Source organism: Callithrix jacchus, chromosome 2 (genome assembly GCF_049354715.1).
Source record: "Callithrix jacchus isolate 240 chromosome 2, calJac240_pri, whole genome shotgun sequence".
NCBI lineage: Eukaryota > Metazoa > Chordata > Mammalia > Primates > Cebidae > Callithrix > Callithrix jacchus.
This window is the reverse complement of record NC_133503.1, coordinates 130,124,415-130,148,424: the sequence shown is the minus strand read 5'-3', so window position 1 is coordinate 130,148,424 and position 24,010 is coordinate 130,124,415. Positions and strand designations below refer to the sequence as shown.

Genomic DNA, 24,010 nt, shown 5'->3' with positions numbered 1-24,010 from the left:
ATTATTTGATTAGCTTAGTTTTAGAAGATTTTATACTAGGTCCATTGGCTGGTTCTGGCTTTTTTTTTTTTTTCTCTTGAGATGGAATCTCACTCTGTTACCCATGCAGTGGCACTATCTTGGCTCACTGCAACCTCTGCCTCCTGGATTCAAGCGATTCTCATGTCTCAGACTCCCAAGTAACTGCCATCATCACACCCAGCTAATTTTTGTGTAGATGAGGTTTTGCCATGTTGTCCAGGCTGGTCTCAAACTCCTGGCCTCAAGCAAACCAACTCCTTGGCCTCCCAAAGTGCTGGGATTACAGGAGTGAGCCACTGTGCCCTGCCGGCTTGGCTACTCTTGACCAGGCAGCTATTGCCAAAGTATGGGATTCACATAGCACAGAGCACAGATGCCCTGGGCTAACTCGTCTGCCAAGGGCTGTCACTGGACAAGTTCCCTTAGCAGTGGTGTGTACATGGAAAATACTATAATTGATCAATACAGAAAAGTTCTAGAAAATTAAGTTGTTGCAAGAGTTACAGTTCTGCCTCCTTCGAGTGCTCTGGTGAATGCTAGTAAATAATTAAATTCTGATAAACCAATATCTAGAATTTGATGTTGTAAATATCTTTTAGTAGTCATCTACCTGTAACTGAAAAATTCATGTGCTGCCAACCCCAAATAGGGCCTTGGGTGATTAGATATGTAACACCTATCATTTTAAGATGGACAAATGGAGATTGATATACTTTAAACATAAGCAATAGGGAGAACATCCACATAGGCAGATTGCAAAATGCTTACTGAGAAAGCCATAGCAATTATCCACTTTGGTCTTTTTTCCTTTTTAATACCCAGGAATAGCTGTGTATACGGCTAAGAATTGACTTTTTAGCAGTATCACACAGTTCAGGTTGAAGACAAAGAGGTCCTCTTTCCTTTTGTGATATTTACTCTGCAAAGTATTGTTTTGCCTAATGCATTTCCATTTATGGGATAAATTGTGGATATTACCTTAAAACTTTTCTGGTACAATAAGTAAAATTCCTTTTTAATTTTTAGGAGGACTCAGAAAGAGTAATGATAATTACTGGACCAAACATGGGTGGAAAGAGCTCCTACATAAAACAAGTTGCGTTAATTACCATCATGGCTCAGATTGGCTCCTATGTTCCTGCAGAAGAAGCAACAATTGGGATTGTGGATGGCATTTTCACGAGGTTAGAACATTAATTCAATTTGAATGTATTCTTGGAAATAAGTGGAGCCCACATTATCATATGCATTTTTCTTTTATGTACATATTTAGATACTCTTAAAGCATTCAACATTTAAGAGCTTAAATTATTCCAAGGCCAGGCACAGTGGCTCACGTCTGTAATCCCAACACTTTGGGAGGCCAAGGTGGGAGGGAGGATCACTTGAGTCTAAGAATTTGAGACCAGCCTGGGCAACATGGCAAAACCCTATCTCTACAAAAAATCAAAAAATTAGCCAGGAGCCTAAGGTGGGACGATCACCTGAGCCTGGAGAGGTCAAGGCTACAGTGAGCCAAGGTCACACCATTGCACTCCAGCCTGGACAACCAAGTGAGACCCTGTCTCAAAAAAAAAGGTTATTTTTATTATGAATGTTAGAACTAGAAAAGACTTAGGAGTTAATTTTGTCCAGTAGTTTCCAAATTATTCTTAATGAATTCTTGTTTCATTTTATTTTTATTATTTTTGAGAAGGAGTTTCACTCTTGTTTCCTAGGCTAGAGTGCAGTGGTGCTATCTTGGCTCATGGCAACCTCCGCCTCCCTGGTTCAAGCTATTCTCCTGCCTCAGCCTCCTGAGTAGCTGGGATTACAGGGACGTACCACTATGCCCAGCTAATTTTTGTATTTTTAGTAGAGACAGGGTTTCGCCATGTTGGCCAGGCTGGTGTCAAACTCCTGATCTCAAGTGAGCCGCCTGCCTTGGCCTTTCAAAGTTCTGGAATTACAGGCATGAATACCGTGCCCAGCCGAGTTCTTATTTGAAGGAAAATCTTTAGTAGAAAAACAATGTTTAAACAGATAGAAACAGATCTGCCTTGTCTTCCACAGGTAGAAGGCTTGGAGACTTGGCTGTTAGGCTCTGTAGAGCACAGTCTGAAAACTAGTCCACCCTCCCCATTTTAGGAGCAGACCTGAGACAAACTGCAAAAGGCATTGGACCAAGATCATTTCGTTTATATTCGTTTTTACTCTAAGAACATTACATGTAACTGACTAACTCTTATCCTCAATGTGTAAACCTAAATTTTATGCCACATTAGGAATGTCAATGAAATATCCTGGTTTCACTAAGGAGAATTCGTAGTTTTATCTCTCTGACACACCTTTGATTTATCAGTTCTTAGAGCATTGTGTATATTTCTTACATGTACATTTCTAAAAAGTAAATACAGTCCCTATATGTATAGTCAAGCTCTGTGTATAGAGTGTCTGAGTTGTTGTCCAGCTACATATTTATGTAATATTTGACTGTGGAATCACATCAGAATACATCACATGCTATATTGATATTCTTGAGTGGACACTAAAATGCTTTAAAGCTTCATTTTTCATCTGAGAATGAACAAAGTACCCTGAATTCTGTTTGATGCTGTGTTACCAAATAGATGTTATCCTGATCCCCATATGTCTAAATTAACTCAAGAAATTTGAAGAGTCTTTCTTTAGTTCTTAAGATTGTAATTCATTTTCTATTTTATAAGAAAAAAACAGGTATTTTATTTTGGTTACGGTATTAAGAAAACCATGAGAAAAAAGAAAAAAATTCTTGGTCAGTTTAAGGGGATTTGCCTGGAAGGGGATCTTGTTACTGAGCAGAGTATAGGGAGTGTTTGTAGATACAAGTAAAATGAAAGAAGGGTTTATTTTATGACTTAATAGAAAAATCCTTACTTTAGTGATACATGCTAAAATGTTTACATATTACATTATCTGCTACCTCAGATTTCCATCACAATAATCAAGGATGGATAGGGAAATTTGGCAGGATAGAGATGAAATGAGATTGGCCAATGAAATTGATCATTGTTTGAGTTAGATGATGGCTGCATTGGAGTTGCATTATGCATTTTTCTTTGTTGTACATCTTTGGATTTTTTTATAAGGTTTTTTATGTTCTAAAGTTCATGAAATTTAGCCAGTTCAGAAAGAGACAAGATCCCTTGTGTAGGATAAGCATTGTTTCAAACTATGGGTGTGAAATCAATGCATTGAATTGCAGTTAGCATTTTGAGACAATACTTCCTAGATAGTGCTTTGTGTTCACCATCGAAGCATATCAGGATGCAGCCAATGTCCAGTAGACCCAAATAAGCTTTTTTTTTTTAATGCAGTAGAATGGAGTAGAAGAAAAAGTATCAAAAGCATTAATTTGTAGCATGTAGCACAGCAGTGGAGTTATGTGATAAGAAGGCCTTTACATTACCATGTCATCAGTAATGACATGGAAATTATAACAGTATTAGGAAATGTTAATATTGACGCAATAATGAGATTTAAGCTCTGTTGTGCTGAAGACATTTTTTTTGAGATGGAGTTTTGGTCCTATCGCCCAAGCTGGAGTGCAATGACGTGATCTCAGCTCACTGAAACCTCTACCTCCTGGGTTCAAGCTGTTCTCCTGCCTCAGCCAACCGAGTAACTGGGATTACAGGTGCCTGCCAGCACGCCTGGCTAATTTTTGTATTTTCAGTGGAGACACAGTTTTGCCATGTTGGCCAGGCTGGTCTCGAACTCCTGACCTCAAGTGATCTGCCTGCCTCAGCCTCCCAAAGTGCTGGGATTACAGGCATGAGCCACTGTGCCTGGCCAAAGTCATATATTTATTAAAACATTAATGTACCATAGTTTTATGCTAGATGTTATGGATACAAAACTGAATAAGATCATTTACCTGTCTTCATGGAGGTCAAGTGCAGTAAGGGAGATGGAGAAGCAAATCTTTACAATTTGGTAAGATCATACAATGCTAGAGAAGTGTATGTGTATATGTGTTTATTTGCTTGCTCATTCATTCATTCATCATTCATGTTTATCCTACCATCTTCTAGAAAGGAATGAGGCAGCTTGCAGAAAATTCAAAATAGCATAAGTGAATAAATAAGGATAAGGGCTTAAAATGGAGCCACAACTGATAATTAAAGTATCACTGACTAACACTGCTGTGGATAAGCCACAAATCTGGTTCAAAGGTTTCCACAAAGCAAACTCCTTCAATTAAAGAGTTCACAGTGCCCAGAAAACCAAATAAACCAATTAGTTAAGAAGGCAACTTAAAAAAATTTTATTGTGTTAGACAACAACCTTTTAGTAATAAAATCAGCTAGAAGAATATATTGGGTAGTATCACATAGACAAGTTTTTATTGGATCCCTTTGGTTAGAGTTTAGGAAACAAATGTTTAGTTATGTTATTCTGGATCACAGGTTCCACTAAGACAGAAATTGTGCTTAATCTGCATAGCTTTTATTCCCCATTTCGAGTACTAAGTAAAAATACAGTAAATATTTGTAGAGAAACTGATGATAAAAATTTTAATATAAATAATAAGATGTGTTGACATAGCTTTGTTTCTTAGTCCAGATTTCCGGAATCTGACTGAAGCATCCCCTTGTGATTCAAACACCATCTAAAATAGTATATTGGAGCTTAACTAAGATTTGCCACGGGAGTCAAAAAGTCATTAAATTTCTGTGTAAGATTTGGCTTTATAAAGAAACACTTAAGTTTAGGTATGAGGCAGAATAAATTATTAATACAAAGGTAAAGAGCAAAACTTCCAGTGTCAAGGGCATTAGTCTGTCCTGAGAACACTCTGTGCACCAGTGCACCTTTGTGATGCTGAGTAAGAGGAGATTTGTACTTTATGAAGGTCCGGGTTAAGCTTAGTTGCTCAATTTGGACGCTAGTCCCTAAAGTGGGAAGTCTCAGGCAAATCTGAATATTAGACTGTGCCAGCAATTCAACTCTCTTAACCTGCCTCTTTCTCTATTAGATGGGCTAATCATGATACTTATATTCCAGGGTGGTGTTGTATAGTTTAAATAATGCACATAAAACAATCTAGAACCTGACATACAGAAGTTCCTCAGTAATGTTAGTTATAATTCTAAGTCCCATCTCTGTGACAGTTACTCTGACCATTTCCTTTCACCGTGATCTATTTACTGTGAACTCCTAATGCCCTATTTATTTGGACTCAGTTATTTCAGTGTCTTATTTTAGTATCTGTCTTAGTTCATAACTGATTATTCCATGCCGTCATACTATTTGTACACTATTAAGGGAAAGAACTGTACTCCATTGTGTATCACCTACCCCACTCAGGATGGCAGTAATTATAGATAGTAATATAAATTAAAGTCAATCAGAAATGAAATTATTTTCACATTTGTATTACATTGTTTTCACTTCTTCCTGGAAGTTTTCATTAGTCTGAAACATACCCAGAAATACTGATCCCATATTTCAAAATTGACCACAACTTTAAAGTATTAAATAATAAGTAATCACATAAGCCAGTTTAAAAAGAAATATGCAGATTATGGAGATTTAAATACTGAAATATGGGACATTTTTCTGTGCTCTGCCATTTGAGTAGCTGTTAGTTTATCGACCTTCAGGTCATGTTTATAGAAGCAGTCTACCATAGGCTCTGTGTCCCTGCATATTCTTACTGAGTATCCAAGAAAGTCCCTGATTACTCTTTACATGGGCCACTTCTTATTTGTCAGGATTGTGCTTGCAGCAAACAACCTGGAGGGATAAGGTAATTCTCCCCTTAAAGAGGAAGCTCGCCTCCCTTGCTGTATGCACAGCATCCATGGTACATCACCCTCACAGGACTTGGAGGCTAATGCATGAGTAATAAAATCCTTTGTCTCTGACACAATGGTCTTGTGTCTTCTGCCAGCATCTATGAAACCAATGGTATTAGGCTAACTTGTTAGCTTTTAAGTAGAGTAAAATCCTAGACTTTACACAGTTTTTGATGGGTCAGTAGGATTCTTAGATCTCTTGCTAATATTAAATAGCTGCAAAATGTCACTAAACAGGTTGTGTATGGGAAAGAATAGAGACTTTAGATCTAGAAAACTCAGGATTATGTACAAGTTCCCTAGTGTCCTGACCATGTACAAGTTACTTCATCCTTCTAGAACCCTGAGAGAAGTGCTGTGCCTTAGTCAAAAGAATCAGATATGTTATACTTGAGTATAAATCTTGCTTTTCCCTTTTAACAACTGTGTGACCTTTTCCAAATCACTGCTTCGCAGTGTCTCAGTTTTTCACCTGTAAAATGGAGATGATGCCGCTTACCCTCATGTATTATTGTGAGAATTAAATAAAGTACTTGAAAATGCCAGGCACATAGTAGGTACCCAGTATTTAGGTTTTTTTCTTACAGATTCTGTGCCATTAGTATTTTAGATTTAAAAATCTGTCTTTATATATGTGTGAGGATAGTACTCCCTTTTCTAAACTTACCATCAGTTTTTGCATCTATAAAACAAAAAGTTTGTTAATACTGACTTCACAAGGTTGATTTGAGAATAAGCTTTAAAAGGATGTGAAATCACTATGAAGTGCTCCTAGTTACTCTCATTGAAAGAACTTGACCAAATCTAATCTCCCTGACACTTTCCCTCTTGGAACACTGTTGCCGTAACAGAGGTGAGAATCCAGGAACCTAGAGGCACCACCCGCACAAAACGGGATGATGGCAGTACATCTCCTCCTGTTCCTCAGGAAGTGGCTGGTATGGAAGGTGGTCTCATGGAAGTTGCACATCCTCCTCCATGCTGAAACATGCCTCTATCTCATGACCCAGGAACAGCCTTAAGGAGCTGGCCCAATTGCCAGACACTGTGTGAAAGAACACCAAGCTTTAAACTTTGCCAGTACCAAATCTGTTGTTTCAGCGTAGTGTAGGATTCATTCTCAATCTCATTCTCTCCCATAGTAAGATTCATTCATAGTAGGATTCATCCTCTCAAAGTAGGATTTATTCTCAATTAACTCCATCAAACATATCAGTTTTTTTAGCTACTTAGGGATATACTTTGCAGTGACTTGGTCCTGGTGGGTAGTGTTATATGGAAAGAGATGCTTGTTGTAATATATGAAAAAGAGCCAGTTACAAAGCCTGGCATTCATTCTACTTTTGTGTGAGTAATTGTATATATAAATATATGCAGAGAAAGCCATCTAGATAGAAAGCTTATTCTAAAATACTATGGGGGACATGGATTTATGGTGATTTTTCTTATATAAATTTTTTAATTTCTAAAATAAATGTGTGTAATAAAAGTACAACCTCCCTACCCTCACAAATTACCAGTATTGGTCAAAATCAGGTTTTTTGTTTTGTTTTGTTTTGTTTTTATTTTTTTGATATGGAGTCTCACTCTGTGGCCCAGGCTGGAGTACAGTGGCATGATCTCAGCTCACTGCAACCTCCACCCCCTGGGTTCAAGCAATTCTCCTGCCTCAGACTCCTGTGTAGCTGGAATTACAGGCACCTGCCACTGCACCCAGCTTTTTGTATTTTTAGTAGAGATGGGGTTTCAACATCTTGGCCAGGCTGGTCTTGAACTCCTGACCTCATGATCCAACCGCCTTGGCTAAATGAGATGTTTTATAGGAATCTGGTGAAATGCTGAACAACAATCCAAGATGGCTGATCGCTAACAGTTCGGGATTGTAGCTCCCAGTGAAAGCACAGAAAACGGGAGGAGACGCCACACTTTCAGACGAATTTTCATCGCTCACGGACCAGAAGATTCCCAGTGGAGGGGCCCCACGGGTCGCCAGTGCGACTCTTGTGGCCGGCGCAGCGGTTTTGCCGGCACCTTGGCGCGGCAGCTCTTCGTGCAGAGTAAACAGGAGGAGATTCCCAGGCAGAAGAGCACCATCAGTCTTATCACTGCTGTTTTGGCCGGCGCAGTGGGTTGCTCAGATTCCAGTGCTGGGAATCAATAAACTGGGCGTCCACTCAGAAACCCAACTAGAATGGTGGTAATTGTAAAGACGACAGATGGATAAATTTATAACAAAGGGAAGAAACCAGCCTAAAAAGGCTGAGAATACACCCAAAATCATAACCCCTCTCCCTCTACAGGGGATTACAGTTCCTCATCAGCAACGGAACAAGCCCTGATGGAGAAGGACCGTGTGCCATTAACAGAGTAGGCTTCAGAAGGTGGATGATAAGAAACTTCTGGGAGTTAAAAGAACTTGTTCTAACCCAGTGTAAAGAAACTAAGAACTTTGAAAAAAGGTTTGATGAAATGCTAACAAGAATAGACAATATAGAGAGGAATATAAATGAACTAATGGAGTTGAAAAACACAACACAAAAACTTAGCGAAATATGCACAAGTTTGAATAGCCGAATTGATCAAGCAAAAGAAAGGATATCAGAGGTCGAAGACCTACTTAATAAAATAAAAGGAGAAGACAAGAATAGAGAAAAAAGGATAAAAAGGAATGAACAAAGTCTCCAAGAAATATGGGTCTATGTGAAAAGACCTAATTTATGTTTGATAGGTGTGCCTTAATATGACCAAGAAAATGAATCCAAGCTGGAAAATACCCTTCAGGATATTATTCAGGAAAACTTTCCGAATCTAGCAAAGCAGTACAATATTCAACCCCAGGTAATACAGAGAACATCACAAAGATATTCCTCAAGAAGAGCAACCCCAAGGCACATAATCGTTAGATTCACCAGGGTTGAAACCAGGGTTGAAATGCTTACATGGTCAGTCCGGTAACTTCTTTGTGGGGGGCAAATTTCTTCTCCCTACCCAGGGACATGGAATTTGGGGTTTTTAGACCATTCTGGGCACTTCAGTATATCAGACCCTATTTACTTTTCCACAAAGTTTTTCCCAGCCTATAAGTAACCCTAGTTTTTCTTCCTTTAGGAGTTGATGGCATTTTGTCTGGGGAAAGATGTATTTCATTTTCATGTATTTCATTTTCATAATAAAAACACTGCTCATATAGCACTCTTAACCCTCAATGCACATTCAGGTTTTTTTTCACAGAGCTTTAAAATAAATACTGATGCCTGAACCCTACCTCCAGAAATTTTAAGTTGGACTGGGGCAGGGTCTAGAAGTCACATTTTAAAAAAGTGTCCCAGATGATGTTAAAGTGAAACCAAGTGTGGATGCACTTCCCCAAGCCCTTGCTGGAGAAATCAGGTGTTGAATAATGAAAACAATAGACGCTTATTATGAAAAATAACAGTGTACTAGGGCATGAAGTGAAACCAAAACACTCCATTCTCCCCAGGCCTAGCATGTTTCACAAGTCTACAAGTATGTATCTTTTCTAAAATGGTTTCATACTAAACCTCACTATTGTATAACTTGCTTTTGTTTCCTAATATGGGGGAGACATATTACCCTATCAGTTTATACAGATTAGTCTTGCTCTTTTTAATGGCGGCAGTGTATCTGAAGTACAGATACTCCTTGATCTCCTTAACCTCTGAGAGCTCCATCTGGGACAGACTGCCCTCTAGTATATGGGACATGTTCCCTATCCATTCCCCTGCAGTCCCCCATCATCCTGTTGTTACCACTGGAAAGGAATCTGCATGGACCACATTAAGTTATATCCCTAGAATGTAGATTGATATTATGCCCTTGTAACTTTCATTTATTTTTTATGAAATAATTCAGACATATAATAATCCTCCATGCACCTTCCACCCTACTAAAGAAATAAAACATTACAATACGATCGAACCTCTAATCCTCCCTAATCCCATTGCCCTCTACCCCATCCATAGTAATTAAAAGGTTGTCCTTGACTTTGGCATCCATCCCATGCATTTCTCTATAGTTTCACTCATTGATATGTTTTTTGAAAGAGTACATTGAAGTATTTGATGTGCTTTTAAACTTTATACACAGTGTATCACACTATATTCTTCTGTAAGTGATTTTCCCCCCTCAGTGTTATATTTACAAAATTCATCCATATGGGTACATATACTTTTAGTTCATTAAATTTTTCCCTAATTATGATAGTCTATTGTATGAATATATTACTATTCACTCATTTTTCTTGATGCCAATTTTTTGCTAATCTAATCAGTCATATTTATTACTTGTCTCATACTCAACTCCTAGTACACACAAGGAGTTTTTCTCAATCTAGGATATAGTATCTAGGAGTGGAATTGCTGGATTGTAAGGAACAAGCATCTTTCATGTTCTCCAAGGAGGCTGTACCAGCTCAGAATCCCACCACCAGTGTTTAAAAGTTTGTTCTCATGCTTAAAATAGATTAGAATAAGAAATACTCGTTTGATATTCTCCAAAATTGCTTGTAAGAACATTTTCATTTTTATTACTTAATGTCCTTTACATGAAATGCCATCTGGTAAATTATTTTTTGTTAATGCTAGGGACATTTTTTCTCTCCATGTGCATGCTGTGCCTGTTTACAAAAAGATTTGAAGCAATTTATTGGCCTTTACTGACAAACTCCCAGGCTTCCTGCTATCAGCCAGTGGCTGCTGCTTCTTTAATTCCTTTTTGTCTTGGCTGCCAAGACAGCAAGAGCTAAACAGATTTGGTTTGGTTTTCCCCTTTTCTTATATAGGAGTGTTTCTCTAGCGTCATTCTTAGAACAGCTGCATCAGAATCTTAGGGATGGTAGTTGAAAATGCTGCTTCCTAAGCCCTTTCACACATCTTTTTAATTGGAATCTCCAAGGCGGTACACAAGAATTCGCATTTTAAAAGCTTCTGCTAAACTCAAATGTAACAATCTACTATATGGCTTGTAATCTTAATATCATATATATTGTAATTCTTTCATTAGACTATGTTGTCCTAAATCACTTCAAATGCTCTTTGTCGTCAATGGAAAAATATTAAAATCTAGCAGAATTAGATATTTGCATAAGATTTAGCTCCAAGCTTTATCCCCAAATTGATTGTATTATCAATTGGCCATTTAGAACACTAGGTTGAAATCTGTAGATTCCATATGCATTGAGTGCCTACTATGTGCCATACAGTGTATTGTAAGAAGTAGCAAATGGATGAAAAGCTGTAAACAGACAGGAGGTTAGGAATCTTTTATCTGAATATTATAACCTCACACTAATCTTTTCCTGAATAAGAAGCAAATTTTTTTAAAAAGTAGAATTTGCCAATTTGTTTTTTGGCAAACACATATATTTGGCTCTAATTGATTTATCTGTGTATCTGTGTATTGAGTGAGTATATATGTACTCATCAGTGAAATATTTCTAGACCCATATTTCCAAGGATCATTAACAGCCTTGAATGTATCACCAAGATAAGATCTGTTTATTATCTTGATGAATATAAACTTAAATCTTATCTAGCCTTTTAGACTCAGTAATTAAGTTTTAGAAAAACGATGAATTATTAAGTCTCATTAGAAAACAGTTTGAAAAAAACAAGACAATTGGCCTCTTCTCTCAGCGTAATCTATTTCTATTAAACATTGGTGAAAAGAGATATTTCTCGAAGTGGCCCATAGTTAATAATTTTCATGCTGTGGTACTTACATAAACTCCCCCTTCTGCCACCCAGCTTCAGGGAATGCCGCATACTCAGAGTGGCATGAGTGTGTTTATCTTGAAAGGGAATGGGAAGGTAATAAGCATTCGAGTGCTTAGTAACTGATTTGTTTGCCTAACTTAGTATAATTCAGAAAATATTTATTGAGCACCTACTGTGGAGTATTTGTACTCTACACAAAATATATTTTTTTATGGACAGAAAGAAAACATCTTGAATCAGTTCCATATCTTCTAACCAGTTGAACATACCAGTACTACAATCCACAGGATAAAAGTTGTTAGGATTTTATTGCCGTTAGAAATGTTGTCTTATGAATGTCTCTGTGCTTTCTTTAGCTCCTGTGGCTGTGTCTAGCAAACACTAGTTATCTTATTTCATCTTTTTGATGGGAAATGGTTTTATGAATTGAATGCTTGGTCCTTTAATTAGCTGCCTCAAAGTCACCTGAAGGTTTGGTTTGGTTTGGTTTGGTTTTAAATGCAAATCCTGGGCAAATCTGATTGAAGATCCCCTGGAGATAGATACTGTTGTAGTAGGTATGACGAAGGAGACCTTTAGACACTATTTTTTTTAGAGCAGTTTTAGGCTTACACCAAAACTAAGAGGACGGTATATAGAGTGCCCATATACCCCCGTGACTGCCCCTACATAGCCTCCCCCATTTTCAACATCCCCCACCGGAATGCTACCTTTCTTACAACTGGTTAACCTACATTGGCACATTATTACCACCCAAAGTCCATAGTTTACATGAGGGCTCATTGGGTAATTTATAAACAAAGTAAATTTATTACAGTTCTGTAGACTGGGAAGTCCAAGGTCAAGGGGCCACATCTGGTATGGGCCTTCTTACTGCCTCATAAAATGGCAGAAGGTATGACATGGCAAGGGGGCTTACTAGAGAAAATCAAACTGGCTTTTACAACAGACCCAATCAAGTGAAACTAACCCACTCCCATGATAACCTATTAATTCATTACCCCTTAATCCATTAATCCACAAATGGATTAATCCATTCATGAGGACAAAGCCCTGATGACCCAGTTACCTCTTAAAGGCCCCACCTCTTAATCCTGTTATGTTGGAAATTCAATTCCAATGTGAGTTTTAGAGGGGACATATGTTCAAACCACAGCATTCTGCCCCTGCCCCCCACAATTCTGTGTCATTCTCATATACAAATACGTTAATTCCATTTTAATAGCCCCAAAGTCTAGAGTCTCATCTGAATCAGATGTGAGTAATGCTCAAGGGACAATTTGTCTTGAGGTACAGCTGTGAGCCTGTGAAATCGAACAAGTTATCTAGGTTCAAAATAAATGGTGGGACAGGTATAAGACATTCTCATTTCATAAGGGAGAGATAGGCAAGAAGAAAAGAGTAACAGGTCCCAAAGAAGTCTAACACCCAAAGGAAAAACTAAGCCTTGAGGCTCCAGAATAATCTTCATTGGTTCCATGTCTTGCTTCCTAGATAGACTGGTGTGGGGATTCAATCCCAAGGCCTCAGGCAGTCCCACCACCTAAGCTTTCCTGGGCTCACCCAGGCATCAGTTCTCACACATCAGAGTCAAGTGCCTGCAGCTTTCCTAGGCTGGAGCTGAATGCTGGCAGTTCTACAGTTCTGAGATTTCAGCAGGGTTTTGTTCTCACTACTCCACAAGGCATTACAGCATTAGGGCTCTCTGTCCTGATTCTGGCTCTGATCCCAGATTTTGCTTGGTATTAATCCATGAATGACAGAGCCCTCATTACCCAATCATCTCTTAAATGCCCCACCTCTTAATACTCATACATTGGAGATTAAATTTCAACTTGAGTTTCAGAAGGGACAAAATTTGAACCAAAGCATTTTTTATTTCCTTTTCCTGTCTTATTGCATGTTGGAAATAGATGCTTGGTGCCACAAAGAAATATTAGCACAGAGACAAAGGATCTTTCAGCAACGTACTTTTTACTTCCTGGACTGCAGGAAGGGTACCCTCACTAGCCATCATGCCATGAGGGTACGGTGAACAAAGGAAAACACACAAATTTATCCCTTATGCGTTTGGGGTCATCCTTACTGCTGTGTCTGATCTCTGTTGGCTGGAGCCAGACCTCACAATCTAAACTAAAACCTGATTGGCTAATAACTTAAAACTTTTCTAAACAGGTAAAAGCAATGGAGAGCTGGGACATGCCTGTGAGCACATCCAGCACAGATATCTTGGTTAAAGTACAAAGGAATAGAATGTACTACATGCCTCTAAGCATGGCATGTTTAACAGCCTCATAGGATATGGCTTAACAAAGTTATTAGCACACTTTAACATGAAAGGAAACTCTAAAAAGGAACTTTTCTACTTCCCACATTGCTTAACTAGTACTTCTACTACAGTGTTGAAAAGGAGTGGTAAGAGGTGACAACTTCTCATTGTTGCTGATCCCAGTTGGGGAAGCTTCAAGTTTCTTACCATTAAGTATGATATTAGCTATAGGTTTTCTTGTGGATATTCCTTATCAAATTGAGGAAGTGCTCTTTTCTTAATTTACTGAGAGTTTTTATCATGAATCGGTGTTGGATTTTGTCAAATGCTTTCTGTGCATCTGTTGATATGATCGTATGATTTTTCTTCTTTAGCCACTTGTGATGGATTATGTTAACTGGTGTTCAAATGTTGAATGAATATTGCACACTTAGGATGAGTCCTACTTGGTTATGGTCTATTTGTCTTTTTATACATTGTTGGATTCATTTTGCTAATGTTTTACTGAGGATTTTTGCATCTATGTTCATGAGAGATACTGGCCTGTAGTTTTCTTATAATGCCTTTCCATAATTCCTATAATGTCTGGTTTTGGTAGTAAGGTAATGATGGCCTTTTAAAATGTGTAACGAAGTATTCCCTCTGTTTCTATTCTCTGAAATAGATTGTAGAGAATTTTTTATACATTGTTGGATTCATTTTGCTAGTTTTATTAAGGATTTTTGCATCTATGTTCATGAGAAATATTGGCCTGTAGTTTTCTTATAATGCTTTTGTCTGGCATTATAAGACAAAGAAAAATACCTTAATATCAAAACCAGACAAAGGCATTATAAGAAATTCCTTTCTATTTCTTGAAAGAGATTTTAGAGATTTGGTTTAATTTCTTCCTTTAATGTTTGATAGAATTCACCAGTGAAGCCATTTGTGCCTGGTGTTTTCTGTTTTAGAAGGTTAATAATTATTGATTCAATTTCTTTAATAGATACAGGCCTACTCAGATTGTCTCTTTCTTTTTGTGTGAGTTTTGACAGATTGTGTCTTTCAAGGAATCAGTCTTTTTCATCTAGGATATAAAATTTCTGGGCATACCACTGTTTAAAATATTCTTTTATCTTTCTAATGCCCATGAGCTCTGTTGTGATGTCTCCTCTTTTGTTTTTAATATTCGTAATTTGTATCCTCCCTCTGTTTTTCTTAGCCAGGCTAGAAGCTTATCAATTTTCTTTATCTTTACGAAGAATTAGCTTTTGTGTTATTGATTTTTCTCTATTGATTTTCTATTTCTAATTTCATTGATTTCTGCTCTAATCTCATTATTGTCTTCTGCTTACTTCAGATTTAATTTACTTTCCTGTAATTTTTGGTTTGCCCTTGAACTCTTATTTTTAATAATCTCTATAAGTGACTGATGCACAAATTTAGGAGCCATTGTTTCCATTTTAATTTCTAACATTTTATAGGAAGAAAAACTGAAGATCAGAGAGAGATTTTGTCTTGCATGAGGTTATAATGTGTGCAATTACAAGGATGCATTCTCTGGTTATATTGGGTTCCCCTGTATTTGTCTTATTAATTCATCTGATTAATCTTATTCATGAGGACTCATTAATCTTATCTTCCTTTGGCAACCTTAATTATCTGTGGTTTTCCTAGCTATAGTTAAGGTTGAGTAAAAGCATTTGCTCAGTTAATTATTTTCCTTTGCAGTTCTTGGGATTTTCCCACAGCTATGTTAGAGGATGAGTTGCCAAGTCAGAACAGTGTGGATTTTCTTTGGAGGAAAATGCCTGTGTCCTTCATAAGTGTCCTACACATACTTTATAGACAGTTCCAGTGAACACTGTATCATGTAAGCCAGTAGAACTTTAGAACTTTGCTGGATTGTTCTCTTGATTCTCATCAGTGTTCCCATGGAAACTGAAAAATTGCTATAGTGGTTTTTGCTTGATTATATGTACAGTTTAGTATTATAACTTTTCTAAATAAACTTTAAATACTGTGTGTGATCCTGTTGCAACCATTAGAAGAAAGGATATATTAGAGAAAAATTTTTTTCTATTATAATACAGATGTTTTTCAAGTTAAAATTGGACTATGCTCTATAAATCCATCATAAGTCAAAAATATTATAAATCAAAAATGCATTTAATATTCCAAAAAGCTTCTTACAAAATTTAAAAATAATAAGTCAGGGATTGTCTGTAATTTTACTCATGCTAATAAATTTTTTTCATATTGCTAGAAGAAGGCTAGTTATTTCTGCCTTGTCTTAACAGAATGATACAATATAATTCTTAAATGTATCATTTGTGATTTTTAAAAATAACATTTGTTTTTCTAATTATGCAAGTAATGCATGTTCATTATGTAAAATTTAAAACTCAAAAGAAAAATTTTTAAATCACTTGTAATTCCACCACCTGGAGATTATCATTATTTAGGTAGATGGCCTTCCAGGCTTTTTTTAAATGCACACATGTAGTGGTAAATGATTTGTAATTTCATTCCATTTCTGAGTTAATGTTTATGTTTAATTAAATACAAGACAGATTTACTAATTCACACTTTTTATGCCTTTTATATGCCGCATGGTGCCTACATATCTTTTAGTAATTGGTATTCTCTTGAAGTCTTTCCTCTACTTGGACTTTAGTTTTTCGAGTTTTTAAAAATTCCTTTTATCGCCAGGCGCGGTGGCTCACGCCTGTAATCCCAGCACTTTGGGAGGCCAAGGCGGGTGGATCACAAGGTCAAGAGATCGAGACCATCCTGGTCAACATGGTGAAACCCCGTCTCTACTAAAAATACAAAAAATTAGCTGGGCATGGTGGTGCGTGCCTGTAATCCCAGCTACTCAGGATGCAGAGGCAGGAGAATTGCCTGAACCCAGGAGGCGGAAGTTGCAGTGAGCCAAGATCGTGCCATTGCACTCCAGCCTGGGTAACAAGAGTGAAACTCTATCTCAAAAAAAAAAAAAAATTTCTTGTATCATCATTCTTAAAAGTTAGAGTACTTTGTTAGTTAGGAGATTAGTTATCTTTTGTAAAATGTATGAAATATACAAAAAAGAAAACAAAACAAAACAAAAACCAAAAAGCTTAGACTTAGACATCCATTTTGGACAGAGTTCTGCAAAGTTTTTAGCAACTTGAAGTGAATGGGAACATCTTCAGTTTCAGAAAACACACAAAATAAACGAACATTAAAATCCCTCCCATACAAAGCACTTAGAGGATAAATCTACATTCCACTTATATGAGATACCTAGAATAGGTACATTCATAGAGACAGAAAATAGAATAGAGGTTTTCCCGGATGGGGAAAAGGGGAGAGTAAAGAGTTACTTTTAATGAATACAGTGTTTCTGTTTCTGACGAAAAAGTTCTACAGATGGAAGCCCGGAGTGGTGGCTCATGCCTGTAATCCCAGCACTCTGGGAGGCCAGGTGGGCAGATAACCTGAAGTCAGGTGTTCAGGACCTGGCTGACCAGCATGGCAAAACTCTGTCTCTAGTAAAAGTACAAAAATTAGCCAGGGGTGGTGGTGCATGCCTGCAATCCCAGCTACTCAAGAGGCTGAGGCAAGCGAATCGCTTGAACCTGGGAGGCAGAGGTTGCAGTGAGCTAAGATTGTGCTGCTGCACCCTAGCCTGGGAAACAGAATGAGACTTCATCTTAAAAAAAAAAAAAAGTTCTGCAAATGGAAAGTAGTGATGGCTACACAACATTGTGGATGTTAATACCACTGAATTGTGTACCTAAGAAATGCTAAAATGGTAAATTTTATTTTTTATCTATATATCTATATATATAGATATGAAACATATGATGATAATTTTTAAAAGCACTTGAAGTATGTCAAGGAATTCTATTGTAGAAATAATCATTGCCTCTACTTAATAATTATAATATTTAAGCTCTAGTTATCATTTAATATGAAAAAATCCTCTCTTCCTAATTGCAATATTTCTCCCTTATACTAGCATTTTCCTTGCAAAGGCCCAGAAATTGTGATTTGAAGGGACAGAAGCCCACTCCATTTGCCTAATTGAGAAACATCTAGAATATTGTCTCAAAATATTAAGATCTCATTAAAGAAACTTTTTTTCAAATTTCCATGAAAGTGTTTTGACTCAAAAAAGTAGTAATTTATTTTTTCCATTAATGCTTTATTAAGCTGTATTGACCTATATAAGGGTTGTAGGAGAGGAGGGGAGTAGGGGGATTAGGAAGATTAGTCCACTGCCACTCCTAAAAATATCAGAGTGATTTTTTTTCCTTAATCACATAACTGTAACCTTCTGTCTACTCAGAACAAACTAAGGTAAAACCTAAAGAATGCACTTTTCATTTTTTACTACATTTTACTGGAAATACAGCATGATAATAATTACATATGCTGTGGAATTCCCTAAATCTCTAACATATTTTAAAATCTGAAAAATTGAAGGATCATTGTCTAGTATAGTATGTCTTATAAATGATTGTTGATTTAATAAAAAGCTAGAAACTTTTTTGGAGTTTTTTTGTTTTGTTTTGTTTTTTTGATACAGAGTCTCACTCTGTTGCCAGGCTGGAGTGCAGTGGCACGAACTTGGCCCATTGCAACCTCCACCTCCCAGGTTCAAGCAATTCTCCTGCCTCAGCCTCCTGAGTAGCTGGGACTACAGGCATACACCACCATGCCCAGCTAATTTTTGTATTTTTAGTAGAGACGGGGTTTTACCATCTTAGCCAGAATGGTCTCAATCTCTTGACCTCATGTTCCGTCCGCCTTGGCCTCCCAAAGTGTTGGGATTATAGGTGTGAGCCACCGCACCCAGCCAAACTTTTTTGTTAATGTATATATTGCCTTGTTTCAAAAACTTATTTTAGGCGTGAGCCGCCGTGCTCAGCCATTTTAGGCCCTTGACTGAGATATATACAACATAGCAGAATAATAAGATAAGAGAATGGTATCCAAAGATTCTGGATCACTGAGAAAATAAGAATTGAATTGTGAGATAAAGCCAGGTATTTATTTGTTATAATAAGATGTTATTCAAACTAGAATAAATAGTAATCAAACTAGAATAAATAAATTGTATATTTCTTAAAGGAAATAAACAGAAAATACATTTATCAATAAACAGTTCCCACAATTATAAATATGGATTTCCCCAGTAGCCTTGATGACTGGTTCATGAGCCAGTATTTCTTTAGTGTGTACTGGGCAGCATTGCTGCTTTACCATCAGGTGCTACAGAAAAATAGAATTGTAATAGAAAATGTGTTGGCTTCTAATGCAGTGGCCTTCAAACTGCCCTCCTGGGTGCTAGAGTCCCACAGAGCCACCTCCGGATAAGGGGCCTAATAGTGCTGGGTTCTTAACCAGAGCGAACATCATTCATTATATCTAAACTGCAGAGTGAATTTTCTTATAAAATGTTATATATCTTAGTATTAAAAATCTATTTTAAATTTTTTTTACAAGTGCTGCAAATGGAAAATAATAATGGCTACACAACACTGTGGATGTTAAAACCACTGAACTGTATACCCAAAAAATGCTAAATTGGTAAATTTTATGATATACTTATCATAATTTTTTTTTGAGACAGAGTCTTGCTCTATTTCCTAGACTGGAGTGCAGTGGCACGATCTCGGCTCACTGCAACCTCTGCCTCCCGGGCTTAAGCGATTCTCCTGCCTCAGCCTCAGAAGTAGCTGGGATTACAGGTGCACACCACCACACCTGGCTAATTTTTTAATTTTAGTAGAGATGAGCTTTCACCATGTTGGCCAGGCTGTTCTCAAACTGCTGACTTTGTGATCCGCCTGCCTTGGCCTCCCGAAGTACTGGGATTATAGGCGTGAGCCACCATGCCTGGCCTATTTATTATGATTTTTAAAAGCACTTGAAATATGTCAAAGAATCCTATTATAACAGAAATAATCATTGCCTCTACTTAATAATTTTGATATTCAAGCTCTAGTTATGTTTTAAATATAAAACATATTTTATTTAAAATAAAAATAATACCTAAAAATAATAAAATAAAAATATTGTTTGAACAAAGGATTTAACAGCTAAAAAGATATTTTAAAACCTCTGACCTAGTAGTAGAGTCAGGACCATTGGCCAATAAAAGTATGTCCAAGAGCTCCTGAGCATTGGCCTGTCCTTCTTAAGAAGGAAACCCTGTAACACCATGAGGCACATAGGGGTAACTCAAAAATCTCCAGGCCAGAAACCAGAAGACCTGAGTATTTGTCTCTTATCTGCCACATATCAGCCCTGTCACCTTGGGGAAGTGACTTGACCTCTGAAATGTCTTACCTCATCTGTAAAATAAGAGTATACAGTGATTACTGAGAACTTGTCTAGCACCAAGACTTTCTCAAAATGCTTTCTCTTAACCCGAAGATGGCAAAGAATTTGCCATCAGGCAGCTCTTCTCTTCTGTCAAAAGTGAAGAACCATTAGAGAGAAAAATGGCCAAATTCTGTATAGAGAATGTGAGGACAGAAAAATAAAATGTAGGAGAAGGTAAGTAGCTCTTTCTAGAGCAATTGCCTTTTGTTGTTTATAGCTTGTCTAGGTCAGACCGTCCTGTAGGAAAGGTTTGGTAAGAACAAAGACCCTTGATAAAAGATGACTGAGAGACCGTTTGGGCTTTGATTCGAACAGCATCAGAAGCAACTACAACAAGTGTGTAGTCACCAGTGACAAAATCTCAAACTAAGGCAGGCTGAAGATTTGTTAGACTTGTGGGGAGGGAAGGTATTAGCAAAGACAGATGGGACAAGCAGAAGGTAAAAAAAAATTAAAAAGAGCAATAGCATTTTTTTAAAGAATACTTCATTAGCACAGGTTTGGCCTTACCATTATAGGCAAGGCATTTTTACACTAATTAGGTCATTGTGAAAAATAAACTTTGGAGTTTTGTGGGTTTTTTTAATTGAGAGTTTTTAACTAAGAAGAAAATATGAGGCCGGGTGCAGTGGCTCATGCATGTAATCCTAGCAGTTTGGGAGGCTGAGGTGGGTGAAACACTTGAGTTCAGGAGTTTGAGACCAGCCTGGCCAACATGGTGAAACCCTGTCTCTACTAAAAAACAAGAATCAGCTGGGTGTGGTGGTACGTGCCTGTAGTCCCAGCTACGACGCGGGGGGCTGAGGCATGAGAATTACTTGACCCTGGGAGGCGGAGGTTGCCCTGAGCTGAGATTGTGCCACTGCACTCCAGCCTGGGCAACAGAGCAAGACTCTGTCTCAAAAAAAAAAAAAAAAAAAAAGGGTGTGTGTGTGTGTGTGAATAAATACTGTGGAGGTTGTGTCCCAGTGTTTAATACAACCAGTTATATTACCATGATAAGCTTTCCATGAAAACAACAAAAAGAAGTTTCTGTTGTTAAAAATTAAGTTTCTGTCATATTTCTTAGAATTATATATAATTTTATGATTTATAAAAATTTTTAAAGTTTTTATGAATAAACTCAGCAATTGTATACAAAGATACCCTAATCTATGTGGAAGCACAGAGGAACATATAAATTTAAATCCTTTTGCTCCTTGGTCAGTCAGTTCTTTTTATTTTAAACTTTAATTTTGGACATTCACAAAATTGTTAACGCTTGAGTAATGTGAGTAGAGTAAGTTGTATTACAATTCTGGAAACAAGTCATTCATTTCAACATGTATCGAACATCTCATGTACAAGACACGCAGCCTAACATTTGAGGGGACTACAAAGGTAAATCAGTGAGGCCTGTTCTCAGAGAACACTGACTTCTAGGAAGATAACAAGAGAAAGCTCTTCTGGTCACTTCTATGGGAGGGGAATCAGGGACAGCTACACAGAAGCAGCTTAAGGAAGATAAGGCTTCTGGTCCACAGAAAGAGAGGGGCAAAGATGATTCCAGGCTGATGGAACCATGGGAACACACAGAGGGATAAAGGTGTGTGACATCAGCTCTTTGAATACACTAAAAACAAAAAACTCTGAATTACAGTTTTGCCTCAGTATCTGCTGGGGCTGGTTTCAGGCCTCCCCAATACAAAAATCTGCACATGATCATGTTCCTGATATAAAATGGCATATTTACATATAACCTGTGCACATCCTCCTCAATACTTTAAATCATCTCTAGCTTACGTATAATACCTAGTATAATGAAAGTGCTATGTAAACAGTTGCTATACTATATTGTTTTTAACATTTGTATTATTTTTTTATTTTTATTGAATATTTTCGATCCACAGTTGATTGAATCTGCGGATGCAGATACAGAGGGCCAGTTGTATACCCTCTAAAAGGATGAATTTTATGCTATGTCACTTATATCTTAATAAAGCTGTTATTTTTTAAAAGTACATGCTATGTGTTACGGATGATGAGGGTAAATTGTTTTGATGGTGACATGGGATCCTGTGTTGTGCACAAGGAGAGGAGATTGGAGAAAGATGTAGGACCAGAGCACACAGAGCTCTTGAAAAGCATGCTAGGAATTTTGAGTTTTATTTTCCAGGCATTAGCAAAACATTGTAAGTTTTTAAGCATAGGAATCAAAATGACTCCATTGATTTTAAAATATGGAGGTAGAAGATAAATTAGCTGTTAGTAAAAGTGAAGGTGGAGAGAAAAACTAGCCTATTGAAACAGCTTCGACCAAAGAGTGTAAACTAGTGAAACTAGTTTGCAAGAATACTAGGGATGGGAGCCAGGCATGGTGGCTCATGCCTGTAATCTCAGCACTTTGGGGGCGCTGAGGCAGGAGGATCACTTGAGCTCACAAGTTCAAGACCAGACTAGGAAATGTGGCAAAAGCCCATCTCTACCAAAAATATGAAAATTAGCCAGGCATGGTGGTACATGCCAGTGGTCCCAGCTACTCAGGAGGCTGAGGTGGGAGCTTGTGTGAACCTGGGAGGTCAAGGCTACAATGAGCCAAGATCTCCAGCCTGGGCAACAGAGCCAGACCCTGTCTAAAAACAACAACAACTGGGGACCGGGTATTGAATCTTAAAGGAGGTAGAAAAATGTAAGAAAACGCAGAATTCTCATTTTCATATTTATAGAACAAAGATACTGTATTAGTTTTCTGAGCTGTTTAACAAATTATCACAAATTTAGGAGCTTGAGCAACACTCATTTATTATATCAACATTTCTGTGGTTCATGATCCCCAGACATAGTTTAGCTGGGGCTGTGGTCAAGGTATTGGTCAAGGTGGAGTTCTTACCTGGAGGCAGGACTAGAGATGAACCCACTTTTGGGATTACCCAGGTTGTTGGCAGAATTCATTTCCTTGAGGTTGTGGTTCTGAGGTCCTCAGCTGCTTGCCAGCTGTAGACTGGGGACTGCTCTCAGCTCCTAGAGGATGCTTGCAGATCACATGGCCCTTCACAACATTGAACTTCTTCAAAGCCAGCTAGGGAGAAAGTCTGTAGCGCTAGTTGACTGGTAAAACACACAACATCATATAATCATGAAATTAATATCCCATCACCTTTGCCATAGTCTGATGGGTCAAAGCAAGTTACAAGTCCCACTTACAGAAAGAGGAGGAAATTACACAAGGCGGTAAATACCGGAAAGTGGAAATGGTTGAGATCACTATAGAGCATGTCCACCACAGGTACTTTTCAGCCTCTTAAAGTACAGTAGAGCATACTCCAAATCCAAGTGACCAGAGTGTAGACTCTGACATCAGACCAAGCCAGGTTTGAATCCTTTCCCCATGGTCAGTCTCCTCATTTGTAAATGGGGATAGAGATCTACATCTCACAATGGTGGTATCAGGACAGAATGAGATAATGCAGATAAAACACTTCAGTAAGTGCCCAAGATACAGGAAAATTGCTCACATATGTTATCACATTTGAGTCTCAGCTACCATGAAAAATAACTAATTGAAAAGTTTTCTGTTAAATGATTTGCCTATATTAAATCAGTTTTTGCTCTTGAGTAAGGGTTTAAAACTTAATCTAATGGACTTTTTCTATATCATTGTGAGCAGGGATTAACACATTCATGAAAAATCATTAGACTTGAGTAGAAGATTTTTTTTTTTTAATCAACCTCATCTTTTTACAGACAACGAAGCTACAACCACATAGAAAAGTTACCCGAAGTGGCTAAGATCTCATAGTACTTAGTGGCTAAGCCAGGACTAGAGTGAT

The 24,010-nt window shown here is 37.6% G+C and overlaps 1 protein-coding gene across 7 annotated transcripts in view; it reads left to right on the top strand.

Annotated features, from left to right (window-relative positions):
* Positions 1–24,010, top strand: part of MSH3 (mutS homolog 3) — a 244,522-nt gene that overhangs the window by 193,701 nt on the left and 26,811 nt on the right. For all 7 annotated transcript variants that reach the window (XM_054252616.2, XM_078365272.1, XM_054252613.2 and 4 more), the window contains one exon: positions 1,048–1,205. In XM_054252616.2, the coding sequence (XP_054108591.2) occupies positions 1,048–1,205 (158 nt within the window). The remainder of the gene's footprint in view (positions 1–1,047; positions 1,206–24,010) is intronic.